Here is a 12,202-nt window from a genome sequence, read left to right on the forward strand (position 1 = left end):
GGTTTTTATGATGGCCTTTGTCTGTGGGACGTTTAGAAATGAATAATTTACAAATACATAAAAATTGATTAAAACGTTTGTGACAGCTAGCAAAATAAGATCAATATCAATTTCAGTGAAGTATTTCACACCAAATATATTTTCCAGGAGTCTCCTGGCCGGATGAATCTCCCGCGGTCTCCCGTAGGCCTACGTGTAACCAAATCTCCCAGACACGTACGTAAGTTAAAGCAATATACAAGACAAATTAATTTGCACTAATGTCAGTTTCATAATTTTTTTCTTGGGGGGAGAGAGGAGAGAAGGGTCAATCACCCCCCCCCCCCCCCCCCCCGTGAGCAGAACGGCAGCGACCATTCCACCCCCCCCCCCTCCCCCCACTGAGCAAAATTTTGGATTCTTCAGATTTTAGATTTCCAGAGGTTGGCATCTCTGCTAACGTTGTAACTTTACATCTATGGTCTGGAGAAACAAAATCGTTTCAAGGTTGACAAATGCAGACGCACTGATAAAATAAAATTGTTATACAAGTTGTGGCAAACAAACGACAAACTGGACAAACTAACTGAGCCTGTCTTGTAACCTCTGAAGGTAATCGTCACATCGAGGCCAAGATGCGGGAAGCGACATTCCCTGACCCACGAGTACAGGATGTCGACGACGTGTTTTCTCCAACAGTTATTGTTGTATTTTATGCACAAGCTATAAAAAGAGAAATTAGTCGAGTGTAGAGGTTGCAGGTCGCTGCACAGGAGTGATTATACAAAAACAGCACCCAAATTTGCTCTGATGGTGAAGCCAGCTTTGCATGTTCTTTCATTATCCATTCTGCGTTGTAAAGCTCTCCGACAGTAGGCTACCTTACTAATCTTTTCTCTTGTTATAGATATACGTTCGGAAACAAGCCTGCGTTTTAGGACAAGGTCATTTAGCGACACTTTTTGTTAAACGTTGCACACTAACTTGATTATTAACCTTCACACTGGCTTCCCTTTGATACTGATCTCTTTTGAAGCCAAGCCAAAGGAAGTCGCCGTCGTGTCGTTGCGCTAGCATGTGAAAGTAGCTAGCAACCCAGTGACCGTGATTTGCAGTCTAGACATCGTCTTACTCAGTAACAGGTAGGTAGTTTGTTTGTGGTGTAGTTCAGCACATACTGATTTCATACTCAATATAACATATTATATACATGTACTTGTGTACATCACTACTGTGTTAACTACTGTGGTAGTTAATGAAAACAAAAAGATGTTTTTTATTGCAATTCATCTGTACAGTTTGTTGATAATGATCGTACATTGAAAGTTTTTTTGGGGGGGTTTCATAGTTTCACATGCATTAAATCTAACCCTTAGAAATGTGTACAAACGCACACACACTTACAATTAATTGAATGTAGACAAATAAATGATATGCACTGAAATATTTTTGGGACCATGTTTTTGTTTGAAAGATATTTATGTATGTGTAGACTATGAGTCCCATGATTCAAGTATCAAGATATTTTCATGTCAATGACTTAATTATTTCAACTGCAGCAACTGCATAGCCAATCAAAATGGACATGATGTACGACACATTCGATGACATGGAGGGTGACGGCTATGACGTGATGTACCCTGACGACATGGCTGACATGGAGGCCTGGATGGCGGAGCACGGAGAGGATTACTTTGACACCCAGGCAGAGCAGCTGGCCACCCGCGCCCCTCTGTGGGAGTACCTGCCCAGCTGTGGCTCAGAGACGCTGATGCAGACCCTGGTTTATGTTTATCCTCTGCTGGGACTGTGCTTTCTCTTTAATATGTGCTGTCGCCTACAGCAGACTTCAAGGAATGGTGAAAATGGTGAGTTTTGAAATGGTTTAAAGTTGTATATAATCATAAGGGAGGAATATGCATTGTTGTGAGTAAGCCCTTGTTTAAGACTGATTTTGATTTGTGATTTAAAAACCTCATAGATAAGGTTCGAGTAATTTAACCCTACCTGATCTTGATATTCTGGAACCATAGAAGTAAGGTAACCTTTTTACATGTATTCCCTGGTAGATCATCAACTTTTATATGATGGAAATACACTGTAGGACCAATGGCAGTCAATAATACTTCTGGTATTAAATTAGTATTAAATCCAGACCAAAAACCAAACAGAATTTGAAATTAAAGTTCTTAATTCATTTCAGCAGAGGAGGAGGTCACCATCCCCAGAGAAGTTGCTCACATGACATCAGTCCTGACAGGAATGGTGGCCTGCCATATCTTCTTCCAGAGTCTGTTCCTCTACCTAGTGCTACTGCTGCTGCTCACATATACACTACTGCTGCTGGTGCACAGGGTGTCCCCAGGGTATTGTGGACTGGTGGTGTCCACTGTCACTGTAATGTATATCATATCATGGTATGTGTACTGTTATATGGACTGTGACTGCAGTATATGTATTTAAGGGATGTGTAATGTGACTGAAATGTGGTTGGAATGCATGTATGAAGTTTTGCTGTCCAGCAAAGACTTTCATCAGTTGTGTTATGCACTCAAAGTTACAGTAAATTATAGTTTCTTTAAAGACCTGCTAAACTGAGATATTGCACTGAAATATAAGGGTGTCAATAATACTGAGTTTTGCTGTTGTTTGAAGAATCTATTGTTTTAAACTTTTATATGCAGGAGTATAGATTGCCCAAGCTTTATCAGTAATCTGAATGGCAGAGCTACATTTTGATGAAGTCCTTACAGCATATGAAAACCTTTAGCTTATTGCTGTAGCATTTTGTAAGGCAAGCTCTCAAAGTTACTTGGTTGTTGACATCTTTTGCATAAGATTTTAATATTTAATGAACAATTCTCTTTAAAAACAAAATCATCTTACATGTGTCAGTACAGTTGAATCAATTAACTTAAAGATTGACATTTTGAATTATATTGTAGATCTATGAACTTTTAAACATAATGTTTTTTCTTGATGTTTTAGTGAATTGTTTTTAGTTGAAACTGAGAAGTGGCATAAAATCAGAGGTTTGCAGAATTTGAATGCTTTTTGATATGTTGATTAATGTTTATAAAATGTTATGATAATTACATACTAGCTAATTATGCATTTTGTCTTGTAACTGTTACATTAAATAAATTTTTCTATTTGAAACAATTATTTTATGATAATTTGACCATTTCTTATTTAAATTCCTTTTATTCATCAATTATTATAATTGATAATTGAATTTTATACAGGTGCTCAAATGGTGCTATCCATGAAGATAATCTCGGTGGCCTTTGATGTGGACACTGGTCACCTGGGAGTGCCCAGGGTGTGGGAGTTTGCTGGCTACTGCCTCCATGTGGGAACTGTGATATTTGGACCATGGGTGCCCTATAAACAGTATAATGCTCTGTTCTTGAAACAGGAGGAAGGGAGAGGAGTATGTTTGTTGATTTAGCTATTCTTTAATTTATTTTAATTGAAAAAAAAAATTCTTTATTAATCATGAATGGTGTGCAGTTTTTGTGATGTTAATTTATTGTACCACCAGCGTTAGCGCTGCGGTACACATGGTTTCGGTCCCGTCCGGATCGTTCCGCCGGCTCCGCCGGCTCCGTTGGCTCCGCCGGCTCCGCCGGACGGCTACCGTTACCGCTTCTCCTCCTAGACGGTAAGGGCCCCCGTACCCATCTCATGGATTTAGGTCACCTATAATCTCAATTCGTTCCACGTAAAATTTGGGCTTTGTCGGTATTGGGGTCTGGGTGTGGCACTCATTGCAATGCACCCTTGTCTAAAAATGGCAAAATTAAATGCTAATTATCTACCCTACGGAAGGAGTTATGGGAAAAATTTCTATAGACGGCTTTCCAAAAGTCATATGTGTAGATTTCAAATATACCCTTGGATTTGACCTTTGACCTTTACTCCAAGGTCAAATGGGCCAAAATTTTCAAAAAAATGAAATTTTTTACGAAAAAAAATTTTTTTGCCCTGTTATTCAGACACCACACAGACTTAACCAATAATATTATTGGAAGGTGTTACCCTTCAGGTCATCTTTCATCTCCATGAATTTGGGGTCAATCGGTGCATTTTCACGGGAGTAGCGGCCATAAGATACCGAAACTGAAAACTGTCTCTAATTCGGGAACCGTTAATGCTAGAGACCCATTCTTTTTTGCATTTTGTAGAGCATGTAAAGCCCAACACTGGAGGTGGTCTCGGTTTTTTTGTATTCCATACGGTTTTCGAGTTACGCTGTATCAAAAAGTACATATTGGTGGTAAAAGCAAAATGTGCAGTACGGTAATGGATAATAAATTTTGAACTCTGGAAAAATAAAACATAAGGCTTGGCAAAGCAGACAACTTGTGTTCAAAAATGACATTATTTCATCAAATTTGAACTTCTGAAACTTCAGAGCACCTCCTATTTCAAGAATTTTGACCAAAATGACATTTTCTTTATTTTAATTAATTTTTTCTGTACGAAATTTAAGGCACATTATGGTAACTCCAAAATTATAACATTTAGTCCCTTATATCTCCAAAACTGGCAGAGATAGGACCATAGTTACTATTGAAGTTGAATAGGAAGTCCATATACTGGCAATCTTACTATGACCTTGAAAGTGACCTTTGACCTACTTTTCACCATGAACTGAACTTTGCAAATTTTTCTTCCCTTTTATCTCCAAAACTGGCAGAGATAGGTCCATAGTTACTATTGAAGTTGAATAGGAAGTCATATACTGGCAATCTTACTATGACCTTGAAAGTGACCTTTGACCTACTTTTCACCATGAACTGAACTTTGCAAATTTTTCTTCCCTTTTATCTCCAAAACTGGCAGAGATAGGTCCATAGTTACTATTGAACTTGAATAGGAAGTCATATACTGGCAATCTAAATGTGACCTTAAAATTGACGTTTGACCTACTTTTCACCATAAACTGAACTTTGCAAAACTTGCTTCCCTTTTATCTCCAAAACTGGCAGAGATAGGTCCATAGTTACTATTGAACTTGAATAGGAAGTCATATACTGGCAATCTAAATGTGACCTCAAAATTGACCTTTGACCTACTTTACACCATGAACTGAATTTTGCAAATTTTGCTTTCCTTTTATCTCCAAAACTGGCTGAGATAGGTCCGTAGTTACTATTGAACTTGAATAGGAAGTCATATACTGGCAATCTAAATGTGACCTCAAAATTGACCTTTGACCTACTTTTCACCATAAACTGAACTTTGCAAATTTTGCTTCCCTTTTATCTCCAAAACTGGCAGAGATAGGTCCATAGTTACTATTGAACTTGAATAGGAAGTCATATACTGGCAATCTAAATGTGACCTTGAAATTGACCTTTGACCTACTTTTCACCATGAACTGAATTTTGCAAATTTTGCTTCCCTTTTATCTCCAAAACTGGCTGAGATAGGTCCATAGTTACTATTGAACTTGAATAGGAAGTCATATACTGGCAATCTAAATGTGACCTTGAAATTGACCTTTGACCTACTTTTCACCATGAACTGAACTTTGCAAATTTTGCTTTCCTTTTATCTCCAAAACTGGCAGAGATAGGTCCATAGTTACTATTGAACTTGAAAAGGAAGTCATATACTGGCAATCTAAATGTGACCTTAAAATTGACCTTTGACCTACTTTACACCATAAACTGAATTTTGCTAATTTTGCTTTCCTTTTATTTCCAAAACTGGCTGAGATAGGTCCGTAGTTACAATTGAACTTGAAAAGGAAGTCATATACTGGCAATCTAAATGTGACCTTAAAATTGACCTTTGACCTACTTTACACCATAAACTGAATTTTGCAAATTTTGCTTTCATTTTATCTCCAAAACTGGCTGAGATAGGTCCGTAGTTACTATTGAACTTGAATAGGAAGTCATATACTGGCAATCTAAATGTGACCTTGAAATTGACCTTTGACCTACTTTTTATCATGAACTGAACTCTGCTAATTTCTTTCTCTTTTAACTTCAAACTTGACAGAGATAGGTCCATAGTTACTCTTGAACTTGAATAGGAAGTCATATACTGGCAATTTACTGTGACCTTGAAATTGACCCTTGACCTACCTTACGAAGAACTTAAATTTGATTGTACCATATATATTTTTTGCAATAGTTTAAAAATTCTTGTTGATTGCATTTTTACAGCTTGTCAAGCACAAAACTGGTGGCTGTGTCCCTTATTTTGTGTATGTGGGGGTCTATACGAATGCGCTTGCTCCAGCTGGTGGTACAATATTCGGAGGCGGTATCGCCTCTCTGATCCTCTAGTTTTGAATAAGTTTTAAAATATCATCAGATAACTTTAAGTCATTAACAAATGCTGCAATCATCTTTATATTGATTAAGATTTTTGTATGATTAATTTCATTTTGTATTCCAGATATTCTCTTGGCTGCTGAAGATGTTTTTCAGCTTGATATTATCTTTATTTTGTCTTTTCTGGTCCACGTGTTGTCTTCACTGGTTAATCCTGGAACATTTCCATAAGTAAGTAAATAATGATGTAATTCATTAATTATTGCACTGGCATATGAACTTTGCGTTTCCAGTGCAGACAACTGAATTTTCAGTTTTCTTTTCACTTTTGAATAATGATTTTCTCTGAATTTTTATATTTTGATAGAAATCAATCCTTAACTGCTCTATTTAGAGTTATAACAATTTAAATCTGTATTTGTCAAGTAAAACACAAACCTAAAAAAATCTCCTTAATGCCAATAAACGACTCCAATTTTAATTAAAACATAGCTAGTAAGAAATAGTGTAATTGTTATTGAATCTATTGTATGAATGAGCTTCAGATTTTTGCAACTACCCTTTCAGATGGTTTGTAGCCTACAGAGATGCCCAGTCATATAGATTTAGTCACTATTTTATCAGTTACCTGTCTGAAGTAACTGCCACCATGACTGGTATGACTGGGACTGTCAGTAATGGAGATTCTCAATGGTAAGTGGGGTAGTGTTCATCTGTAATAGTGAAAAATGCTGTTGTAGTTCTTGAAAAAAAACTTTGCTCTTCTAGTTCTTTCAAATGCCTATTAAGCAAATTGTGACGCACATCAAACTGAAATAATGTAGATAATATATATCAGTCATGAGAAATAATTAGAAAATGATAATGACACATATACAATAAACACTTTGAATTATTTGTTGAGATAAACAAAGATTTGGATGGTTTTTGGTGCCAGAAATTTCTTCATTAAATTTTGCTTTTTTTTTTTTCTTTTTTGCTTTTTTGGATTATTTTAACAATTGTAATCTGGTTTTCATATTCAGGGATTTTGCTGTAGCCAGACCTTATCACATTGAGGTACCAAGGTCTTTGGTAGAGGTGGTTACCCACTGGAATCTCCCCATGCATTACTGGCTAAAGACTTGTGAGTAAATGCAGTCTGAACTATCTGATAAATGGCTTTTTTTTTAATGAAATGCATTCATTGTTTGTAGCCTAAAGATGCATATAGCTAGTGCAGCTCTTATAATACCATTTAAATTTTAGTTAGCAAAGGGGAAGGCATTGTTATTATTATTATTTTTTTTACATTGAGTATAAATGGAAAAATTTTAGTGAAATGCATTCACTGTTTTTAGACAAAAGATGCAGAGAAAGAGCAGTTCTTAAAATTCCATTTTATTTTAATCAGCATAAGGGAAATTATTGTTGTGTTATATTATATTAATTGAAAATATTAATTAACATTGTCCAGTGGTATTTAATCACATTACACATCAAGCTACAGTCTTAAGTAATTCTCTTTATGATAACAGTTATTAGTGAGTATAAGCAGACCTGTATTTGTATTGTCTGGTTGTTGATACTGCATGCTGGATAAATTATACTCTTTTTGCATTGCACCATATGTCTGGTTATGATGTGTGTCAATTTCAGATGTCTTTAAGACAGCCAGACCTTTGGGAAACTTCACTGCCATATTGCTCACCTATGCAGCCAGCTCTGTCCTCCATGTAAGTGTAATGGTCACATTCTGCAGCATTGTTATATTCATAATTTTCTTCAATTTTTTATTTTACTTCATTGAGCTGTAAAATATGTACATGAGGTACATTTTACTGGGTCTACAATTTTTACATATTATACATATAGAGAATACATGGACAACTAAATAAGTAAGACGTTGTGATTTAGAGGTAATACTATATCCATATATAAAGCTGAATTTAATGTAGATATTGAATGATGAGACAATGATATATGCAGCACTTAGATGAGTACTACTGTAACAATAAGTATTGCTAATAATAATTTAACAAGTTTATCTCAAGTCTATTCATGAATGAGTATAATTGCATGTTTCTTTGGTTTGTTGTTAAGAGTTTGATTTTAAAATCTAAAGGCAAGGAAAGTTTATTGCAAAATTGTCTTATTTATAATATATTAATTTGTTATTCACAGGGTTTGAATTTCCAGCTAGCTGCTGTTCTCTTCTCATTGGGATTTTATTCCTATGTTGAATATGGTAAGTGTCAATGTGGTTTAAAATAAAGGTTAAATCATTGAACAATTAAAATTATATAAAAAAATATGTGTTCATCCCACAGGTGTCCAAACTATCTACTTAGAGGGCTTAATTATTTTTTTTGTCTTATTTTCTAGTGTTCCGTGGGAAGTTGGCCAGAATATTCAGTGCCTGTATCAAGGCAAAGAAGTGTAAACCTGAGTGTGAGCACATGTATAAAGCAGTAAGTACCAGAGAATCTTGACCTTGATTTGTTTAAAAAGTAGGTGATTGCCCTCTGAGACGTTGTTATATAATCCTGCATTACCATTAGCAATTATTGATATTTTGTTTTCCCTTATTACAAAGGTTTGTATCAACAGTTCCTTTTCCTGTATTCTGTATACACCTTGCTTTAATCATTTTAGTTTATTGAACTTAGCACTGGAGTCTATTATAATGTATTTAGAGGTTGTCTATCCGATATTAATTAATTTTTTTTAGGGGGATGGGATAGTGTGCTTGTCTTAAATCATGATAAAAAATATCAAAAATGAATAAAATTTAGAGGAGGCAAGCTTTTCTTGTATTTTTCTTTCTTCCTATCCCAAAGTTTACACAGACACATTATATCTATGTGTTATAATTTCAGTCTCACCCATATGTGATAAGTACAAACCTGGTATTTGGCTCCCTGGCGCTGGCACATCTCACTTACCTTGGCCTGATGTTTGACAGCAGTGATCAGGAGGAGACGGTATGTATAACATTATGACTTCATGCCATCTTGAATTTGGAGGACATTTTTAGAAAATGTCTTTTAAAAAGTGATGTTATCTTCTAGTTACAAAATGTGATTGTAAGGCCTTCAATAGGTTTCTACCCAATGTTTTCTAACAACCCCAAATCATATCTGTTATTTTTCATTCCAGGGATACACCATGCAGCACACACTGAAGAAATGGTCCAACCTGGGATTTGTCAGTCACTGGGTGGCTTTAGGGACCTTCATCTTTCATCTTCTCATTTGACAACAACAGCTGAAGTATCTTGAGGTCTTCCAGTTGGTGGTCATCCATTTTTACAAGTCAAGAAAGAGTAAACTTTTTCCAGACCCCCTACTCTTACAGAGAGTACAAGGTGAAATGCTAAAAATGGTGACCTTTGCAGCTCACCCCTGGCAATTTGGACTATCATAATTATTATCATTCCAAAATGTACAAAGGGCATTAAACCTCCCCCCCACCCACACACCCAAATATATGGTTTTTTATACTTCTGAAAATGATGATAAAAATGGATGACCATTTAGAGCAAAATATTTTCCATCATTTCACACATATGGTATTACATAGCAAGGCATGTCTAGAGGTGTCATAGGGTCCTAAGTGCCATTCTTTTTCCATTGGTTTCATATCATTTCATATCACTGGCATTTATACTGGCATTGACAGAACAGGTTTCCTATGTCAACGAGACCAGATTACAGGCTGTGATAGTCCAGAAAACTGCTGATCATTTGATCTCAAGAAGATGTGACTAAGACCTACTGCACTGGACATTAAAACATTCTGACTGAAGTCATAACGAACAGCTCATATCAGACTGTTATGGCAGAATTACCAGTGGAAGTCAGTAGGTTCTATTGGCTTTGCATTTTTGGCTTCTTTTGAGAATCTCTTTCAGAAAATCTGTCAAGGTCAGAATATATTAATTCTTAAATTTTATCACTGAAGCTCTTTCTTTCTTGTTGGACAAATGTTGTAATGTTTTTGGCCACCTCAGTTAATATTGCCCACCATGTGTACAAGAGATGACCTTATTTGGGCAAGTGACATCAAACATAAAACTCAACAGACACTTTTATTCTTGTCACTTCAGAGTGGTATACTTAGGATCCAGAGTGATTTAGTCTTATGAGACAGGTCCTAACATGTAATTACACTACAGGTGGTTTTCTACAGGGTTGATCATTAATAATTGACAGTGTAAAGTGGATGTATTCAAAGTATTCATGTGCATCAAATGCTGAAATTGTTAAAATGTGTTTTTAGTCACTAAGTGGCAGCCTTGCATAATACCAGTGTTAGTCACTAGATGGTGCTGTAAGCACAGAAATATGCTGCTGAGCAAAATTCTGCATTTTTACACATTGAGCTGTTATAATATAATCATATTGTGGGGGGTTATAACTTTTAATAATATCTAGTTTAGGTAGTAGATAATGGTCCAAATAAATTTGACAACATTAGATATTGTCATATTAGGTCATGTTTTTTGTCACTTTTTCGCAAAAAAAAGAGATGTAAGCATGCAAATTAAAACCAAAAGTCACTTGATTGCAATCCCCTTTGTAATCCCTCTGTGGTCGGCTCCATTTTTCATTGCACAATCACCCATTTCTGGGACTGCAGAGAGGTTAGGGTGGAGTGGAGTGCAATCAAGTGTCTGTGGTGCAAGAGCTCAAACCTTGATAGTAACATGACTTGAAACTAGATGGCGCTGGTAAACATTGTGTTTAAACCAAAGATTTACATGTGGGTATATATTTATGTGGGATAAACCAAAGGTGAAATGGTTTTTTAATGTGTTGATCTCTTATTGCAGAACTAACACTTGCGTCGAGGTAAATGCTTACTACTCAAATACTATTAGTATGTATGATATTTGAGTGTCAGTTAAATACTTAAAAAGTCTGTGAAATGTCTTCTGGGTTTGAAGCCTAACTAGATAAATAAGTGCAATTACCAATTCTTACATTCTCATCTGGTGCAAAACGTTATCTTACAAGTTGGTGCTAACGAATGTAATATTTTGAAATCTATTGTTCTGATAAAAAATGTGAACTTAGTAAGAAATGAACTGCTGAAGACTATTCAAATGCACTATACTGGGGGTATGAGCTAGTGTTGGAACTTATATTGTCTGTGTATTTTGTGGGTTTTAGTCCACTTTACAAGGGTATGAAATACTTATTTATCCATTAATTTGTACTGTGACGGTTATCCGCGATTTGTTGTCTTACAAGATAAGTTATTACTGTACTTATTGATATTTATTACACTGCCAATTACATCAATAGTTAAACTAATTACTGATATGTGAATATAGTGAGTTCTTTGAAGTTCAAACGTGTAACCCCAATATATACCGGTATACATATAGTTGAATACCTATCTCCAAAACATTGAATCTTAAAGGATTATGACTATTCACTTGTGCCATCTTCAATGACATTTATGCCACTAGTGTCTTCAAGAATCTGCGAGATTCTCTTATTAGCCAATCTGTATGTCACTTGCATTTTGGATTTTCTCACTTTACTACTTACTGTAAGTTAAGCCATCATAACCTGGCAGGAAATGCGGACACAGCGAGAACTTGTCATCTGTACTTTAAAATCCTATGTAATATATATTTCTAAAAAAGTGTGGTAGGTTTTGTTATGAGGTGGACACGGTTTTATGGTGCAAAATTGATATAAACGTTTTTGTGGACAGGTGTTGTTGGGTTGATATGAATAAGGTGTTTTTTTTTTAATATTTTTAGGTAAGGTGGTAAATAAATGATGCATTTATTTCTGCATAATAAATGATTTGTCTTATGCATTATCGTGCATATTATCGTTTGATATCATATTAAAAAGCAAGTCGCAAAAGCAAGTAGTTAGCAAAGTGGATAAAAAAGGCAGTCTATATTTGTCTTGTTGATTCTAGTTCTTGAG

General features: G+C 35.6%; 1 protein-coding gene across 1 annotated transcript; it reads left to right on the plus strand.

Annotated features, from left to right (window-relative positions):
- The first annotated feature begins 943 nt into the window (after nucleotides 1-943).
- On the plus strand, nucleotides 944-12,084 carry LOC106179299 (protein-serine O-palmitoleoyltransferase porcupine). Its single transcript, XM_087015255.1, has 13 exons — nucleotides 944-1,121; nucleotides 1,539-1,847; nucleotides 2,186-2,396; nucleotides 2,968-3,011; nucleotides 3,225-3,412; nucleotides 6,397-6,503; nucleotides 6,840-6,965; nucleotides 7,298-7,398; nucleotides 7,911-7,987; nucleotides 8,436-8,499; nucleotides 8,637-8,722; nucleotides 9,131-9,235; nucleotides 9,411-12,084. The coding sequence occupies exons 2-13, from the start codon at nucleotides 1,559-1,561 to the stop codon at nucleotides 9,507-9,509; spliced, it is 1,497 nt and encodes a 498-aa protein (XP_086871381.1). The 5' UTR covers nucleotides 944-1,121; nucleotides 1,539-1,558; the 3' UTR covers nucleotides 9,510-12,084.
- The last annotated feature ends 118 nt before the right edge of the window (nucleotides 12,085-12,202 follow it).

The sequence above is a fragment of the Lingula anatina genome, chromosome 6 (genome assembly GCF_051362555.1).
Source record: "Lingula anatina isolate TDL-2025a chromosome 6, LinAna3.0, whole genome shotgun sequence".
NCBI classification, from domain to species: domain Eukaryota; kingdom Metazoa; phylum Brachiopoda; class Lingulata; order Lingulida; family Lingulidae; genus Lingula; species Lingula anatina.